This window comes from Aspergillus viridinutans (assembly GCF_018404265.1).
Source record: "Aspergillus viridinutans IFM 47045 DNA, scaffold_4, whole genome shotgun sequence".
NCBI classification, from domain to species: Eukaryota; Fungi; Ascomycota; class Eurotiomycetes; order Eurotiales; family Aspergillaceae; genus Aspergillus; species Aspergillus viridinutans.
Window position 1 is genome coordinate 1,696,574 of NW_025091220.1, and position 18,240 is coordinate 1,714,813.

The 18,240-nt window shown below is 51.4% G+C and overlaps 7 protein-coding genes across 7 annotated transcripts; 3 read left to right on the top strand and 4 right to left on the bottom strand.

Moving 5' to 3' along the window:
- Positions 1-453: 453 nt before the first annotated feature.
- On the top strand, positions 454-1,434 carry Aspvir_006585 (uncharacterized protein; the record flags this gene model as incomplete). The annotated part of the gene is made up of 2 exons (XM_043269780.1): positions 454-810; positions 871-1,434. 2 exons carry the CDS (start codon positions 454-456, stop codon positions 1,432-1,434), a joined length of 921 nt encoding a protein of 306 aa, XP_043125715.1.
- A 281-nt stretch (positions 1,435-1,715) lies between these two features.
- On the bottom strand, positions 1,716-4,792 carry Aspvir_006586 (translation initiation factor 2; the record flags this gene model as incomplete). Its single annotated transcript, XM_043269781.1, has 3 exons — positions 1,716-1,867; positions 1,929-4,713; positions 4,769-4,792. 3 exons carry the CDS (start codon positions 4,790-4,792, stop codon positions 1,716-1,718), a joined length of 2,961 nt encoding a protein of 986 aa, XP_043125716.1.
- A 403-nt stretch (positions 4,793-5,195) lies between these two features.
- Positions 5,196-6,331, top strand: Aspvir_006587 (putative mitochondrial carrier protein (Ymc1); the record flags this gene model as incomplete). The annotated part of the gene is made up of 4 exons (XM_043269782.1): positions 5,196-5,301; positions 5,432-5,568; positions 5,621-6,249; positions 6,301-6,331. 4 exons carry the CDS (start codon positions 5,196-5,198, stop codon positions 6,329-6,331), a joined length of 903 nt encoding a protein of 300 aa, XP_043125717.1.
- A 220-nt stretch (positions 6,332-6,551) lies between these two features.
- Positions 6,552-9,279, bottom strand: Aspvir_006588 (putative C6 transcription factor; the record flags this gene model as incomplete). The annotated part of the gene is made up of 13 exons (XM_043269783.1): positions 6,552-7,080; positions 7,131-7,254; positions 7,313-7,332; positions 7,386-7,485; positions 7,539-7,554; positions 7,607-7,730; positions 7,784-8,111; positions 8,167-8,273; positions 8,420-8,869; positions 8,925-8,984; positions 9,043-9,074; positions 9,126-9,155; positions 9,220-9,279. 13 exons carry the CDS (start codon positions 9,277-9,279, stop codon positions 6,552-6,554), a joined length of 1,980 nt encoding a protein of 659 aa, XP_043125718.1.
- A 400-nt stretch (positions 9,280-9,679) lies between these two features.
- Aspvir_006589 (putative MFS transporter) lies at positions 9,680-11,918 on the bottom strand (the record flags this gene model as incomplete). The annotated part of the gene is made up of 12 exons (XM_043269784.1): positions 9,680-9,896; positions 9,950-9,985; positions 10,035-10,099; positions 10,155-10,252; positions 10,303-10,324; positions 10,372-10,639; positions 10,692-10,805; positions 10,867-10,938; positions 10,998-11,050; positions 11,107-11,169; positions 11,239-11,336; positions 11,396-11,918. The coding sequence occupies 12 exons, from the start codon at positions 11,916-11,918 to the stop codon at positions 9,680-9,682; spliced, it is 1,629 nt and encodes a 542-aa protein (XP_043125719.1).
- An 874-nt stretch (positions 11,919-12,792) lies between these two features.
- Positions 12,793-15,522, top strand: Aspvir_006590 (putative alpha-glucosidase; the record flags this gene model as incomplete). Its single annotated transcript, XM_043269785.1, has 3 exons — positions 12,793-14,448; positions 14,507-14,537; positions 14,600-15,522. 3 exons carry the CDS (start codon positions 12,793-12,795, stop codon positions 15,520-15,522), a joined length of 2,610 nt encoding a protein of 869 aa, XP_043125720.1.
- Positions 15,523-15,940: 418 nt separating this feature from the next.
- Aspvir_006591 (mitochondrial 37S ribosomal protein uS2m) lies at positions 15,941-17,106 on the bottom strand (the record flags this gene model as incomplete). Its single annotated transcript, XM_043269786.1, has 3 exons — positions 15,941-16,749; positions 16,812-17,006; positions 17,076-17,106. 3 exons carry the CDS (start codon positions 17,104-17,106, stop codon positions 15,941-15,943), a joined length of 1,035 nt encoding a protein of 344 aa, XP_043125721.1.
- Between the last annotated feature and the right edge of the window lie 1,134 nt (positions 17,107-18,240).

Below are 18,240 nucleotides of genomic sequence, written 5' to 3' on the forward strand. Positions count from 1 at the left end.
AGATCTGTACTGGCCTATGTGCGTATTGTCTCTGCAAGGGATTGCAAAAAGGGCGTTTCGTGTGACTTTCACGTAGGATATAAAGTGTCGTGGGTGATCAGTCAGAGACGATAGGTAACTCAATGTAATAGCGGCTATATCCGAGAGAGGTTACCCATGCTGCTCAGTCCCAGGCATATTCAACTCGAAATGTTCTCCAGGTTTTCGCAATTCTTTGTGCCATAGTTTCGTCGAAATATAGCTCCAGCTGCTTGCCGATGGTGTCGGGGGAGAAGACTGCCATAGATATCGAGAGCTATCACAATTTCTCTAGACATTGTTCCAGGGATCAAATAAGTTGGCTTACAGTATATAAATCAAATGATAGTCAAGAGGTCAATAGCAGAGATGCACCGGCTAAAAGCTCCTTTAAGATAACCGCCTCAAACATCGTAGGCAACAACACCAGTGATGATGTCAATTCTCGATAAGCATGGCGGTGATGGTTCGTGTTTCCACCACCTTCAACCCCGAGCCATCGCGCCTTGCCAGAACTACGACAGACTCAGCATCAGTCCATGCGACTCGATGACCTCGCGTGGAACCAGCGAGGGGAGCAATTACGAGGTTTTTCGGGAATGTCTCTCCAGCGCAATCGTGCAAAGATCCGATAATGGCAGACGCAACCGGCCATCCAAGCGAAAAGCGCAGAAATCCAAACGCGGCACTAGGAAACTTGCTACTGATGAAGCTGGGACGGATACCACGGATTCCGATTCCTCATCTCTACCATCTCGGGTGAATCCAGAAGAGCTAGCCGAGTTCATCGATGTACGAACCCCTCCTTACAGGACCACGAGGGTATAGAGGTATACTGAACCAACGCTACAGTTCCTCGCATCAGAAACCTTCCCCTCACTACCAACAGACCTCCAAACCCTCTCCTACTCATCCATCCAGCACGACCCCGTCCTCGCAGACAAATACGCCTCCTCCCCGCTCCCCCGCTCCCTCGAGTCTATAACAGCTACCGTCCCCGTCGCAGTCTCCGACTCGCTATCCGTCTACGGACTCGTCCCTGATCCCTCTGACGTCCCCGATTTCTTCGCCCCAGTGCTGAGCGAGTACGTCGCCAGCGTGACCGCCGCGCCGCCGGTATGGGCGACGACGCGCACCGACGCCTGCGAGATCTGCGAGCGCGACTGGATCCCCCTCTCGTATCACCATCTGATTCCGCGCGGGGTGCATGCAAAGGTGCTCAAGAAGGGGTGGCATGAGGAGTGGATGCTGAATAGTGTGGCGTGGCTGTGTCGGGCGTGCCATAGTTTTGTGCATCGGATGGCGAGTAACGAGGAGCTGGCGAGAGAGTACTATACCGTTGAGAGGATAATGGAGAGGGAGGACGTGCAGGATTGGGCGAAGTGGGTGGGAAGGGTGAGGTGGAAGGCGAGGTGAATGCATTGCGTCTAGCTTGAGTTTTGGGATCATGCAATTGTTCCTTGAGATTAGATTTAGAGAACGTAGTTCTGTCATGAATAGTCTATGTAGATAATGATATCCTATTGTACATGAGATGCAAATCTCCAGGTATATGCGACTTTTCCCAAACCCGTGTATATCTATCATGTCAATTTGCACAAGAGAAGAGAAGGCATTCAACCAGGTAAGAATACAGTAACCTGCCAGACGAGGTTACAGAAGAGCAAGTCATCTTGGTAATCGAGATAGAGAAAAGTTTAAAGGTATCTCTTCTCATAGATCTCTTCGTAGCATTGGATGTGATCACCAACAGCAAAGTCGGTCCAGCCTTCGAAGCCGATACCACATTCCGTGTCTTTGCGCATTTCGGTCACGTCCTTCTTGACGTTCTTCAGCGATGCAATCGTGCCTGTACATTCAGTCAGTCATTTCTGCCTTAAGTGTGAAGTCCCCAAAAGAATAAAGCATACCGTCATAGATCGTGTCCTGTCCCCTCAACACTCGAACCTTCCTGGCCCGGTGAATCACACCATTACGGACTTTGCATCCCGCAATAGCAACCTTTTCTCTTCCCTTCAGGGTGATCTCGAAGATCTGACCGACTTCTGCTTCACCCGTGACACGCTGTGAGACCGATGGCGCCAGGTGCTCACTGAGCGCCGCCTTGACTTCATCCATGAGCTTGTAGATAATGTTGTGATTCATGATTCTGACCCCCCGCAGTTCCGCCATCCGGGACATGGCAGGGTCGATCGGCATATTGAAAGAGATGATGTTGCCGCTTGCGGTGGCCGCATGCTCAATGTCAAACTCACTGATGGGCCCAACCTCGGAGCGAAGCACATTGGCGTAGACCTCGTTGTTGCCAATGGCCGTCACCGAATTTAGCACCGCCTCGGCAGAACCGCCAACATCGGCCTTGATGATGAAATGCACCGGTTTGGGTCCGGATGCATCCTCGTCAGCAGAAGCTTCCGCCCCCTCGTTCTCCTCTTGCCGTCGCTTTTCCTGCTGTTCTCGACGTGCTTCGTTGATGGCCGATGTGTCCTCACTCAATCTCTGCGTCTCCGACTTCTCCTGGCGATACTCCACGACGTCCTTGGCATGCTGCTCGTCTTCCGCCTGGAGAATCTCGGTACCGGCAGTGGGCTGCTCCCTCCAGCCATCAATTTCCACCGGCATGCCGGGAGTAGCTTCGGAGACGGCGACACCGGCTTCATTGCGAAGCGTGCGAACACGAGCCCACGTTGTACCAGCAACGATGATATCTCCCGGTCGCAGGGTACCACGTCTGATGAGAGCCGTCGCAACACGTCCATAGCTCTTCGTTGTAGCTTCAATCACCCAGCCTTCCACCGCCCCAGCTTTGTCGGCTCGGTGGTCTAGAACTTCCGAGAGGGTGACGATAGCCTCCTCGAGTTCCAACATGCCCTGGCCGGTTTTTCCGCTCACCCCGATAGCCTGGACATCGCCCCCGTAGTCTTCCACATGGACACCATGCACCGAGAGGTCTTGCTTGACCTTTTCTGGGTTGATGCCCTCTCTGTCGATTTTGCTGATAGCGACAATGATGGGAACGTTGGATTGGGTGGCGTGCTTAATGGCCTCAATAGTCTGCGGTTTGACACTGTCGTCCGCAGCAACCACCAGCACGACAATGTCGGTTACATTCGCACCGCGACGCCGCATATCCAAGAACGCTGCGTGCCCAGGTGTGTCCAAGAAGGTGATAGTCTTGCCCGAAGGCATAGCTACGGAGAATGCACCGATGTGTTGTGTGATACCCCCGTGCTCCGATGCGGCGACCGACGACTTTCGGAGCCAGTCCAGAATAGTGGTCTTGCCATGATCGACGTGACCCATAATCGTCACTACCGGTGGCCTAGGCGGCAATGCGGACTTGTCTTCTGGCTCTGGAGCAGCAACCAGGTCCTGATCATCGGTCTCGAAGATAGGCTCGAAGTTGTACTCGCTCGCGATCAAGCCTGCCGTTTCAGCATCAAGAATATGGCTGTACGAGACATCTTCAAATCCCATTTCTTCCATCCTCCGAATGAATTGTGCCGGCCGCACACCAATGACATCAGCGAGGTTGCTGACGCTGATGAATTCCGGAAGGTAAAGAGGACTGGGAGCCGCCGCCTCGAGCTCCTTCTGCCGGGCCTTCTCTTTCTTCTGGCGCTTACGTTCCTGGCGGCGACGGCGGCGGTCGTCTTCTGGGTCAAATTCTTCGTCGTCAATATCATCTCCTCGTTCCTTGCGCCCTTCCCACCGCTTGGGCCTTTGCCCACTTTGAGCCTCTGCTTCATATGTCTGTTGAAGTTTTTCCAGGGCTGACTGGTCCCATGTCCATGGGTCTGCCTCCGGTTTGGATGATTTGCGAACTGCTCCAGAAGCTTGGCGGTCGGCACCGCGGGTTTCTGAAACCTGACCCCTAGCATTCGACCGTCGCTGTTCGGCCATTGACTGCCTCTCTGATTCAGTTGATGCAGGTGGAGATTCGGTCTTGCGTCCTGTCTTCACGAGGTAGTCCTCAAGCGCGATGTGTTTCAAACCTCCGCCCTTTTGGCTTAATTCCCCTAGACGGCGTCCAGAGTTTTGGTTTTCATATTCCGACCGCAATGACTGGCCCAGCCTCTGAATCTTTAAGGCGTTCTGCTCTTGTTTTATCTGACGAGGCGACTCCGGGGCGTCCAATTTCGGTTTTGGGGTATTACAGCGTGGACAGGTGCTGCTTCTCCCGAAACAATGGTACCGGCATCGTGGGCATTCCCAATCCTTCCCTCGAAGCTTTTTCGCTGGTCTGCCCGAAGTCACATCAACATTTTTCTCTGGTTGCCGCTCCCGTAACGAAGCGGAGGATCGCCTCGTTCCAGAAGCATCGAGCACTCGTAACAAATCGTCCGCCCTTTCAAGTAGCGCAGGCCTCTGCGGTCGTTGTTTCTCCACCTCCTTCTCATTCGCGGCGGTTTCCTTCCTTGCTACTAATGAATCGCGAAGCGCTTGTTCTGCCGGACTCAATGTGGCCGGTTTAAGCGCCTGCTTAGCTCCCCAGCGACCACCAATTTTCGAACCTCCCCATGCTGGACGGGATACCGACCCATCTTCGTTAGGATTCGCTGGCTCGGATGACGATTCAAGGATCGCTAGGGACGAACGAAAGCTCCGTCGGGGAACATAGGCTGGTATCGGAGCAGAAGCAGATTTCCTGGACCTGGCTGGGCACGACCATTCGGGCCCGTGACGGCGAGAGAGCTGTGATGTTTCTTGATGAGAATCAAAATCGAGGACTGCAGTCAAGATCACTTACCTCTATGACTAACCTCCTATGCATAATTCGATGGAAGAGATCACACCCTCTCTCTCTCTCTCCAGCACTGCTATGATAGTCGGAGCGTTTCCCTCAGATGGTTAAATTTCCTGACGATACGCGATTACATACCCGGTAAATTAAATACGCGTTTCCAGATGGGGTTTCCCGCGCACGAGGTCACGTGCGTCGGCGCAGCTGCCGAATCGGAGACGAAGATTTGGATGGCTGCAGTGGAGAGATTCCACCATTCCGCCCCGATAAGTGGTGCTAGGATCTTTTATATCCCTTGAGAGATTCCTCTGGTCCTCCGGGGAAGTGAGTCAAATCCTCTATCTTCGCGCCGAACCATCTTGTGGCAGATAAACCCGCGCCAATTGCCGCAGAGTCTTATCGCAGATCAACTGGGGTCAATTGTTACGCCAAGATGGAGTCGGAGGCTTTTGAGGACATGCAAAAGGGCGGAGGAGCTCTGCGCACCCTCAAGGATCTGGCTGCTGGTGCTGCGGGCGGCATTGCACAGGTGCTTCTTGGTATGTAGCTATCGATCGTTAATCCTAGTCAACTGTATGCGCTTGCGATACTAACGGCTTGTAGGACAGCCTTTTGGTGGGTGAACCAGAGACTCACAGATAGAGTCAAACCTTGGTTAACACTTGTCAGATATTGTCAAGGTGCGGTTACAGACGACGTCAGAGTACAAAAGCGCTCTTGACTGCGCCACGAGAATCTTCAAGAATGAGGGACCCTTGGCTTTCTACAAGGGGACTTTGACCCCACTCATTGGTATCGGTGCTTGTGTAAGATTCCACTCCTTGACATTTGCTGGCAAGAAGAACTCATATCCTGCAGGTCAGCGTACAATTCGGTGCGTTTCATGAAGCCAGAAGACGGCTGGAGGAACTCAACAAGAAGAAGTATGCCGATCCGACTCTCTCCTACGGCCAGTACTATCTGGCCGGAAGTTTCGCGGGTCTCACCAACTCCGCCCTCTCGGGCCCCATTGAGCACGTCCGTATCCGCCTGCAGACGCAGCCTCACGGCGAGGGCCGCTTATACAGCGGACCGCTCGACTGCATCCGGAAACTCGTTGCTCAGGGAGGCGTGCTGCGCGGCCTCTACAGGGGCCAGAACGTCACGTATCTCAGAGAAGCCCAGGCCTACGGTACCTGGTTTCTGACCTTCGAGTACCTGATGAACCAGGACGCCAAGCGCAACAACATCAAGCGCGAGGAGATCTCCAGCATCAAGGTCGCGACCTACGGCGGTCTTGCCGGTGAGGTGCTGTGGCTGAGCAGCTACCCCTTCGACGTGGTCAAGAGTAAGATGCAGTGCGATGGCTTCGGTGCGCAGCAACAATTCAAGAGCATGACCGATTGTTTCAAGAAGACTTTTGCTGCGGAGGGCTTTGGCGGCTTCTGGAAGGGCCTGGGGCCGACTCTGCTGAGAGCTATGCCCGTGTCTGCGGGTACCTTTGCTGTGTACGTTCCCTCTTACGTCGTCGATATGATTTTTGTGCTGACTTGTTACAGTGTCGAGCTCACCATGAGAGCATTGGGCTAGACATGCCTGCTTAGTCGTCTGTTTTGCCATTGTTTCTTCCTGTTAGATATCCAGATCTCGTTCATTTCAACATGAGATTGAAGGAAAAGTTTCATGAGGCAGATAGAGGATGTTCATACTTTATTCATATTGGAAATTTGCTTAGATGTACATGGTCGAACGATAATGAGACCCGGAACGATTCCCCCACATTTGCTTATCCTCTTCAAGACGCCACCAGCTAGATCGCCAATGAAAAATCCCCAAAGAAATCCTGCCACGCGGTAGGGAAGTAGAACAGATTGAGCCCAGGAAAATCCCACTCCGTGACAAACTGCTCGGGCACAAACGACTGCAGATCCGCCTGCGCATCGAACAGCTCCCAGAAGGGAACCATGGCCGCCTGGTCGACGTCCATCCCGCTCTCCTGCACGGCCCTCCCGTATTTCTCGACGCTGAGCTTGAGAATCTGCAGGTAGATCTTACTACTGCCGTTCGTGTTGCCGTGGGAGTCCGCGCTCTTGGTCAGTTCGCTGAGCAGTCGATTCCCGTGCTCGAGGAGCTCCTGGTGTTCTTCTTTTCGTTCCGGCAGGAGGCGCGAGAGCTTGAGGAGGAGAAGGAAGCAGAAGGCACATTTAGCCCAGACAAAGTCCATGGCGTACTTCAGTTTCGCGAGGTAAAAGTCCGGCTCGCCGCTGATCAGGCGCAGGTGTTTGCGGGCGCTGGCCTTGGCCATGACGAGGATATTTCGCTCGGAGGGAGACATTGCCCTGTCGGATGTTAGCTGACGAGCGGGGGGAATCAAACTCAGGAAACGCACGCAACGTTCTCTACGCCCATTGATCGCAGCGCCTTGCAGTAGAGCATCATCTCGGCCCAGCATTTCTGTACGCGCAGTGCGAGCAGGAGGAACGGCTTTTCCGCTTCGGCGGGGATCGAGTCTTCTGTAGAGGGTGAGCCATTTAGCATTCTACGTAGCTCGGTAACCTTCAATGAGCTCACCGATGATGCGCAACCAATCACTGATACCAGTCAGTATATCGCTCCATAGAGTTGAGAGGAGAGGGATACGAACTCGAACCAGAGATCAAGTTCAACCTTGACCTCTTGCACGAAACCTGCGATGTCTGAGCGAATAAGAGTCTCTTTGCCGCTCAAGGTATCATTGATACTAGCTGCTGGAGATCAGCTGAATCGTTCAGAACATAGGTCAAATGTGTTGGACTACCTCTAATGGCGTTCAGCTGTAATGATGGTCAGCTTCGTCACAGTAAAGCAGCCTTTCCGTTGACCTACCTCGACTTGAGAGAACAAACGCAAATCCAGAACAGTCGATGATGGATGTTTGAGCAAGGTTCGACACCGACGTGAGTTCCCAAGCAATCGGATGCCCGGTGGTTTGCCGCCATCGACGCGAAAACTAGACGACGTTCGTCAAATTCATCCGTACGATATCGATCAAGAGCAGCTTACATATGCTCTAGGACCAATAACCCGAACCAGGTTCTGGACTTTCGCATCAAACTGTGTTCTTCCTCTGTAGACCCGGAAGGTCCATGTAAGTCCTCAACTTCTTTCATCGACATACGCTGGGTCAGCTCCTCGAAAGCTTCGTCTAGGTCCAGGTCCAAGGCCATTCGAGTAGCAAAGGATAAGATCAACGAGCGCTCCGTAGAATAGCAGGCAACAACGAGCAATGCTTGGACAGACTCCAAGCAATTCAATCTCTTGTTTTGAATGATGACATTAATCCATTTCTTGAGTTCTGCGTGCAGTATATCGGATATCTGAGGACCGAACCCTATCATATGTTAGCAGAGCGCCCTCACCAGGCATAGAACAAAATTGGCAATTACTGGGTTCGATGCGGCTTCCTATCGTGCAGATAGCGTTGAGTAGGATGCTGCTTCGCGAGCGCACCGAATCGAAGGTGTCATAGTCAGGGTCGAACACCGGGATATACCTGTCCTGTTTATGGTAACGTACGTATTAGCAAGCCGGGATGAAGATACAGAAGTACTGCAACACATACGCAACCTTGGAAAAATCTGCACCATCTCTGGTTAGCAAACGATGGGACAAAGTACGAACTTTGTCAAGGGATCTCACGTGTTGAAACAAGAAATGGCATGGTCTGGCGTCATCAAGCCCTTTGAGATGAAATCTGCAACTGGCTCGTCGCGGACCTCGAAGCCAGACCGTTTCCTCTTTGTCACGCTGCCTGCTTCTGTGATGATAGTTTGCATGCGAGAATGGGTAGAAACTTCTCCAGGGCTCGCAGCCAGCCCATGTACCCCTGATTGGTCGCCAGCCGGGGCCTCTGCATAACTGGCTTCTGGAAGTTGAGGCACATTGGTGGACCCAAGCATCATCTGAGAAGCAGGGGACATATGGCAATCTGGGCCGTGTCCATTAGGAGGCAAATTCTCTCTATGAGGCGCCCGTCCCTCAGCGACGGGAACTGGGGCGTCCGAATTTGAACATGTCTGCAGGAGATCACGTAGAGCATCCACTTGCTCTCTGAGATGACGAACCTCAGCTTCGACATTTTCGAGTCTCCTGCGGAGGCGTCAGTTATACAGGGAGTAAGCGTAAAACAAGTGCGAATACGTACTCCGTAGCAGGGTCCTTTGGAATGTGGAAAAAGACACATCGCTTTTTTAGCTTGTTACACCTGTAGACAATCAGCACCATCGATCTCTAGCACGGGTATCCATCGTGGCGAATGGTACCTGGTGCAAGGCCTCTTCCCATCACATTTGACCTGGGTACATCAGCGGCGAGTTACAGAATACCATAGAGAAAGAAAACATACCTTTGACGTTCGACAAGCGCTACAGGCTCTCTAGATCATGTTGTCAGCTATATTGTCGCATGTGCTCACGATAGATAGGGAGAGGGAAACATACCGGAATTCGTTTCTTACCCGGTGGAGCCGACACGACACGGGACGATGCATCTGAATCCATCGCAGGGTGAATACATATCACATATCGAGTGAAATACTGGTAGCAACTCGTTGAATGCAGGAGATTCTGGGGAAATTAAGATTTGAGCGGAACAGTGTCGAGAAAATAGACTCAGCGGGGTGACACCCTCATCGGGATTAAGCCGGCTCGGCAGTGTGTAGCATACTGAGGTCTATGCTTAAATGGAACTGTGCAATAGGACGTCTTTATACGGGCTGGGCAAGAATCGCAGTCGACATATGCTTCGAATTTAAGAAATATAAGACAAATTTAAGTCTGAATGAGCTCCTTCGTGGTCAAATTAGACACTTATCATAAGCCTAGCAAGTTATCATATCCATCCAACTAAATCAATAATACAAGTAGCAGAGATCCAACGAGCAAAGACATGGACAATAAATCAGAATACATAGACAAAGTCCTCATTTTGCCAGTCCGTAAGGTCCTTGAACGCATTGTCTTCCATGGCAGTCTGCTGGATAGGCACACCCTCCTTGTCTACTGGACCAGCACCAACAGAGTACATCGAATGATCGATGATAGTCGCACTCTTGCCCATTGAAACTCGCTTCTGGGAGTGCTTCTTGTTGAGAAACGAGAGATACACCAGGTTTATACTAAACGTGAGGGTTAGAGCTTGAGCGCCACAAAGGGAAAGGTAACAACTTACATGCAGAGAAGAACCAGAACGCAGAACATGGCGAGGCTGTTTTTCGTTAGTGTGCTGGAACCAGTCGGTGTGTCTCATTGCTTACTTTGAGAGCAGACCACGTCTGTAAAGCGGCGCTTCGGCGGTTGTGTAGAGAGTGGGACCAATGATCTGGAAAACATTAGCATGGGACTCTCTATCGTCATTCTGCTGTAGGCGCACGTACGTTGCCAACGCATTGTCCGACAATCAACAGGCCAGTCGTCACTTTCTTCTTCGTTTCGCCGGCGGTGTTCGCAGCAGACCAGGAATAGACCATAGGTGCTAAATGTCGGTCAGCTACAGTAAAAAGCATACCTCTTAGGAAAACATACTGATGCCCGGGTAGACGGAAAGCTGGCTGTTGTTAGCAACACTCCTCAAAAAGGGTATCCATGGCCTACAATGTAATATCCAGCAAGTAAAGCACCGCGATGTTGTGCAGTGTGCGCAATTTGCAGTAGCATTACGCAGCCAGCAATTGGCGGTAGACACAAGAGAATGACCACAGGCCCCTTCATCTTGATGAAGGTTGCCAGCCACGCTCCACCCATAGTGGCCACAAGCTGTACTGCACCGAACGGAATGTTGAAAAGAATGGTCTTGAACTGATCGAATCCAAAGGCCTTGATAATAAGGGGTCCGAAGGTGGAGATGCCGCCGCTAGGGATCCTGCTTCTGTGTGAGCGACATTGTTGGTACAGCGAGTTCCTGGTCCTCTTACGAGATCGAAAACATCAAAGCAAACCAAAGCCATGACTTCAGGTCCAAGCAGGCCTCTTTCACATGATCCCAGTTCCAGTGGTGAGTCTCGATACCTTGCTGGTTCATACGAAGTCTAAATCATCGTTAGGACCAATGTGCCATAATGCTTGCCCCGAAACCTTCTGGTAGAATACCTTTCAATAGCGACCAGTTTGTCTTCCTCATTGAGAAATTTAGCACGTAAGGGCGAGTCCGGCATATAGAGCCTGAACAAGGCGCGTTAGCAACTTCCAGTATTAGAAATGATTGATCAGCATCTACTCACAGAACCACCACGGAAAACACGACGGTAATGAGACCGAAAAATAAGAAGATAATCTATTTGATAGTCAGTCATACGTTGGTGAACGCTGAAAAGACGCAGTATCACTCACCTGGTAGGGTTCAAAGGTCGATGAGGCGATATGTCCAAGGCCCCAGGTTATTAGACTGCCGAACTATTTGGTAAGATGTTTGTTAGCACAGCTCTGGAAGAATGACTGAACCTTTTCAAATGCTAAACTTACCATAAACACCACTCCATTCATGGCGTACCATGAGCCCAGTCGAACAGGCTGCTCAAGCCGACGATACCACATCTGCGTAACGGCGATAAAAGCCGGGGCTTTGCTCTCACAGTCAGTAATCAGTGATGGATGCTGACAACTATACGGCAACACTCACCAATTCCAGCCTCAAATAGACCAAGGAACATCCGACAGACCAGCAAGCCTGGGAAGGTGTTCGCCGCCGTCATGCATGTCAACGAGACACCCCACAGAAGAGTGGTGCAGGCTAAGAATTTCCCAAGGGGAACCTTCACCAATATATAGGCGACCGCGGGCTGAGCAACGAGCTGTGCGACATAGACGACCGAGCCTAACCAAGAGTATTGCTTGCCATGGAGATGGGCTTTCTCGATCAAACCGAAAACCGATGCATACGAGAGGGTCGATTTGTCGAGCTGTTGCAGGAAATAGATGCCCAAGAGTATAGGCAATAGCCTCAAGTCGATCTGTCGCAGAACTCGAGCGTTATTCTCTGCGGTAAGGACTGTCGAGTGGCCCACTTGCTCAATGAGCTGAAGGGCGTCATCTTTCTTTGTCTCGCTATGTTGCGTATGACCTTCATAAGGGGCAGGATGAACTGTCTCGATCAGTTCCTCATCTCTACCCTTACCCTGTGCCGGCTGTGCTGCGAGGGACATGGCTCCCTTGTGCTTCCCTAGACCTGCTTGAAAGTTCTTCCAGATAGGTGAAGTATTCTTCAAGTGCCTAAAGGGCCAAAAGACAAGCTGAGAAGGAGAAAAGAGAGGGCGTGACTCTGATAGTATGTGTCGCCGAGGTCACTGTAGGATATGCGAGCATACAAACTCGATTCCCTGACGACTTGTCATGTCGATCAAGGAGACCTTTTTATCCACCCAGGACCAGTGTGTGTTAGAGCGTGAGGTATGGGGAACCCCGTGGGGAGGTCAACCCCGGACGACGCGACCCAAAACCCGATGGCGATTGGCAGCGGAAAAATCATTATTAGCTGGGTCTGCAAAGTCAATTGCGAGACCAAGGCCACCTAGCCTTGGTAGCATATGGGAAATATGAAGCTAAAACCGCAGATTGCATGGCATGACTCTTAGCCACGGGCAACCTCCGACGCCTCGTCCAATCAATCGAACGGGACCGGATGTCTACGAAGCGGGGCGAAGGTTCGTGTCAGTCTGGGGATATATTAGGTTCGGATTTCGGTAGGAAAGCCCGATGGCCAGATCAAACCTGAAGAAGTCACCAGGTCAGACAAGTCGCGGAGAAGACGGCGATGGACCGACGAAGTTCGGCGGGGATGAAGAATGTCAACGGAGATGTAGGCCGAAGCCCGATCATATACTCCTCGGTGACACCACTCGTAGGCTTACCCACCTTACCCTTTTTCGAATGAGGGGATAATGAGGGGAAGCATTGAAATAGATATGATGTCGTACTATTGTAGGCATTTTCTCCTGTAAAGTCTCCGCGAGAGTTGTCCTGACTTGCTTCTTTCGAATCAATTGACCTCGCGGCGTACCGAACGAACTATAAGCAATCATGCCTCAAAAGGAACTCTGCCCCAAAGGCTACCAAGAACAGCCGTCAGGAAATACCGCGGCAGACCCCTCAGTGTATCTGCGCTCAGGAGACTCGAAAGATCGTTCCTTTGATTTCTCATTCGAACCAATTCGTCAAAACCTTTTCCGTGTGACATTTTCCTCGCAAGACCATCCTCTTCCTCCCTATCCGAGCATTTCGAAGCCAAAGACAGACCTCAATGGCATTCAGCATCCTCTTCCTCCCTATCCGAGCATTTCGAAGCCAAAGACAGACCTCAATGGCATTCATGTATCTGCCACCGGTGGCGGTTCATCCAAGACAATTGAGGTCGGCGACGTGACGGCCACTGTGGACTGGAGCGCTACTCCAGTAGTCTCGTTGTCGTGGACCGGCGAAGAGGAGCCCCTCCACCGGGATCTGTCATTGCGCTCGTACGTGGCCGATGCAACTGGCATCGCGCACTATTCTGAGCACGACCGAAATGCGCTTCATGTTGGGCTGGGAGAGAAGAGGGCGCCCATGGATCTCACCGGGCGTCACTTCCAGCTTTCCGCGACAGATAGTTTCGGGTACGATGTTTACAACACAGATCCGTTGTATAAGCACATCCCATTGCTGATCAAAGTGACTCCCGCTGGTTGCGTGGCTATCTTCTCAACAACGCATGCCAGAGGGACGTGGTCAGTCGGTTCCGAAATCGATGGGCTCTGGGGTCACTTCAAGGTGTACCGTCAAGACTATGGAGGCCTCGAGCAGTATCTGATCGTAGGAAAGACACTCAAGGATACCGTGAGGTCATATGCAGAGCTCCTTGGCTTCCCGCTCCTTGTACCTCGCTGGGCTTATGGCTACATCTCTGGAGGTTACAAGTACACTATGCTTGATGACCCACCTGCGCACCAAGGACTCATGGAGTTCGCAGACAAGCTCAAGGAGCACGGAATTCCATGCTCAGCCCACCAAATGAGCTCGGGCTACTCAATTGCAGAGACAGAACCCAAGGTCCGCAATGTCTTCACCTGGAACAAGTATCGGTTCCCCAACCCCGAAGAGTGGATTAAGAAGTACCACGCTCGAGGAATCAGACTCATTACCAACATCAAGCCTTTTGTGCTCGCGTCGCATCCAGATTACCAGAAGCTTGTCAGTGCCGGGGCACTGTTCAAGAAGCCCGATACTCAGGAACCGGGCACAATGAGGCTATGGAGCGCAGGGGGCGCGACCGGTGGTGATGGGTGCCACATTGATTTTACCTCCTCCTTCGCTTTCCGATGGTGGTATGAAGGTGTCCAGAGCCTGAAGCGAGCCGGAATCGATGGTATGTGGAACGACAACAACGAATATACGCTTCCCGATGATGAATGGCAACTGGCTCTGGATGGATCAGAAGTCGCTGAAGAGGCAAAGAAACAGAGCGACAAAACCGTCGGGCTCTGGGGCCGCGCAATGCATACTGAACTCATGGGCAAAGCCTCTCATGATGCTTTAGTCGACATGGAGCCCAAATACAGACCATTTGTTCTCACAAGAAGCGCCACTGCTGGCACTCTTCGGTACGCAGCCAGCTCATGGAGTGGAGACAATGTGACCAGTTGGGAGAGCATGAAAGGCGCAAACGCCTTGTCATTGAACGCCGGTATTTCACTGTTGCAGGTAAGACTTCGCCATAACAGATTGAGCTGGGCGAACATTGCATGCTGACTTCTGATAGTGCTGCGGCCATGATATTGGTGGTTTCGAAGGTATGCCTCCTCCCTTGAAAGCACTGATGAAAGACGAAGAATCTGATTGTTTCCTCAATCAGGACCCCAACCCTCTCCCGAACTTCTCCTCCGATGGGTCCAACTAGGTATCCATTCGCCCCGGTTCGCCATCAACTGCTTCAAAACGTCGCCCGGAAACACCTCCGTGGGAGATGTCATTGAGCCCTGGATGTACCCCGAGATCACTCCGCTGGTCCGCGACACCATCAAGCGCCGTTATGAGATCCTCCCCTACATATACTCCCTTGGTCTGGAGAGCCACCTGACCGCTTCTCCGCCTCAGCGCTGGATTGGATGGGGATACGAGTCCGATCCTGAAGTCTGGACCAAGGCCCTCAAGTCCGGGGAAGAACAGTTCTGGTTCGGTGACACTATCCTCGTCGGAGGCGTGTACGAGCCCGGTGTAACCGTTGCGAAGATGTACCTTCCCCGTAAGGCGAACGATGAGTTCGACTTTGGGTATGTCAATATGAACTCGCCCTACACCTACTACGCCTCCGGCCAGTGGGTCGAAATACCCTCTCAATGGAGAGAAAGCATCCCGCTTGTTGCGCGTATCGGTGGTGCCGTTCCTGTTGGAAAGCCCGTTCAAACCAGAGTGCCTGGGGATGAGACTGAGGCTTCATTGGCGGTAGAGGAACTTGACGACTACAGAGGCGTTGAGATATTCCCTCCCAAGGGCAGCTCTCATGGTCGTGTCTTCACCTCTAGCTGGTTTGAGGATGACGGAATTTCCCTGCAGCCTAAGATGTCAACATACATCATCAGCTACAGCTCGACGGAGGAGAAGGTGACTGTTGGGTTCAAACGCGATGAAGAGAGCGGCTTTGTTCCCGCTTGGAAGGATCTGGATATCATCCTGCACAACGGCGATGAGAGACGCGTTGTGTCGGATGATGGCAGGCCTGTTGAATACAAGGGGAGAGACTCCCAAGGCCGCGTTGTTTTTACTCTGAAGAATTAGATGCTACAGCGTGATGAGTCACACTGTATTTGAATAGCCGATTCCCTCTAGTTGGTAATAAGGCTATGCACAAATGAAAAGAAAGAGAGGGCTTGGCGTTGCAGAATAGAAAGATAGAAGAGTTTTATGAGAATTCAGATTGACCTTTCTTGAAATGTTGCTTCAAACTTCGCGGTCAAACATTCGGCTGACACTCCATAGCGAAAAAGATATGGATCCATATTAATATGGCCGCTTTCTTGAGAGGATATAAAGGAAGATCCCCGAAAAGTTGACTTGAATTGAAGCTGTTAATACAGATGATGGCACCAGGAAGCGAGAAAACTTTACATAGCTCTATACAATACAGTCCCTCAGTTGATCGAAATGCTGAACTTTGGGTATGAAATAATAAAACCTCGCTAAGAGCCAACACACATCATTGCTGGTTTTCGGCGGCCTCAGCCATATTCTCTGGAAGCTTGATGCCGAGCTCCTTCAGTGTAGGGAGTCTGTGTGTGATCTTGCCCTTCTTCGCCTCCTCCAGTCTCCGTTTTTGGCCTGCCTCTCCGGCTCTTCCCAGGACACCAGCAATGACAGCTACGGAACGCAAACTGTCGTCATTCGCAGGAATGGGGTAAGTCACTTGAGTTGGGTCGGCATCCGTATCGATGATGCCGATGGTTGGAACATTGTTCAAGCCGCACTCGTGCAGCAAAACAACATTCTCAATGGGATTAAAGCACACCACAAGGTCCGGCTTGATGGCCGGCTGATCCGTCTGAAGATTCTTGAATTCCGGCAATTCTTCGTCAAACGCATTTACCACCTTGGTATCGCAATGGCCTAAGATCTGTTGTCCATTGGTCAAGCTGCCAGGAATCCAACGCTCAAAAATGTGGTAGCCTTTGGCCAGCTCCGCAGCCCGGACAACTGCCCGTTTTTGACCCTTTCGTGTGCCGACGAAAAGAATCAATCCACCTCGGGCAGCAACCTCTTCCACAACCTTGGCTGCACGCCGCAAGTGCGCTGCAGTTATATCGAGCGAAATAATATGAACATCTTCTCGAATACCAAAGATATAGCGCGAGTTCTGCGGGTTCCAGCGAGAAGTGGAATGGCCGAGGTGTGTTTGAGATGCGAGGAGCAATTCGAGGGTGATATCGGAGGGTCGAGGAGGATTCCGGATCAGGTCTTCTGGCTGGTACGCGACCGCTACATCACTACCGAGGGCGTGAAAGTTGTGTCCTGCAAGGGTATAAAGTCAGAACTCCAGCAGGAGGTGAGGAAGGTTGTTCGTTATCTCTCACTTTGCAGTTCGCGCTTGCGCCACGCCTCCTTGGCTGACAGCGCTACTGAGCCTGTCTCTTTAGCGGCGCTGGCAGATGAACCCGGCTGCTGCGTTACTTCTTTTGCGGGGGATTGTACTGCGGTTTCGACAGGAGTTCCTGTCGAGGAGAATCGGCTCAGGATGCGAGTCTGTCGATTCAAAGCAAGTTGGCGGCCTGCAGAAGACTGATTAACAACAGATTTCAAATGATGTTACATCGAAGAATTATCAATTGAACACATACTCTGCCGCACGCATAAATGCCGAACAATCATCTTGGAATATGCTGAATTAGAAGGTTGAGCTGCTCCGTATGCGAAATGCTCAGATTCCGGCTGATCGAACTTTTGATGTCGGGCTTGGCGGATGTTCAGGCCTGAGGCACACATAATGTGCTAGTCCATTTTAGGGTGTTTCCACCCTTCACCGTTCACACCCGCTGAATCACAGCTATACTGGGTACTTTAGTTGGAAGGGAGTCTGAAAGACAGTATATAAAGGCTCACACAATCAGTCTGTCATGTCTATTGCATGGCTGACGGTGAATTGTCCCAGCAGACATTACTATAGACAAGAATGTCTTCGGGGACTCTTTTCTTCGTTTTCAAACGAACTGAGCCGTCGGGTGCTGCAAATCAGGACGAGAAGTGAAGTGTTGCTATGATGGTGGCCTTATCTTGAATTTTACTCAAAACAAGCGATAAGGACACTTATTTCTCTGCCTATCTAATTTTGGGAAACTGTGAACATGCTTGTATTGCCTGCCATCTGCTTCGGAGTATTCAAAGCCTCAAAGCGAATTCTCAGAAGCTCTTGGACTGCGGATAAAGGTTCCAATTCACAGCCGGAGATCTTTCAAGGGCTCGCCATCAAAGGATACACAAGTATACAAAGACTTACAACCTGACTCACAGGCCAGCACTTCAGTCTCTTCAACACCACAACCACCTGTTGCGCATCTGTGAAGTGCCTCAGCACCAGAAAGTGAAATGTGATCAATGGCAACTGACACACCATCTGTGAAACAACTATATGCAGGCGATATATGTCCCCCGGCCGAGGCAGGGTCCTGAAGCAATCCTCGGCCGGCTATCAAGGCCTAACAAGCCGGCCGATTGTCTCGCGATGAAGCTATGGTCAGGCGGCTCGAGAGTCATGTCGACGCGGCCAGTACTACTATGACATTCAAGTCACCTACATAGACTGCAGAAGATACTCAGATCTGAGTGGACTGTTACCAGCTGAGGTCAAGCTCATTCGGTAGACGAACATCTAGGCCGCTTGATGATTGACGAAACCAGAAGCCACCATGTTAGCAAGGTTCTTTGGGATGCATTGACCAAATCGATCAGCATCGCTCACGTTACTTCGGCAGAACATACGGTCTACAAATCAGTCTTCATCTTCGA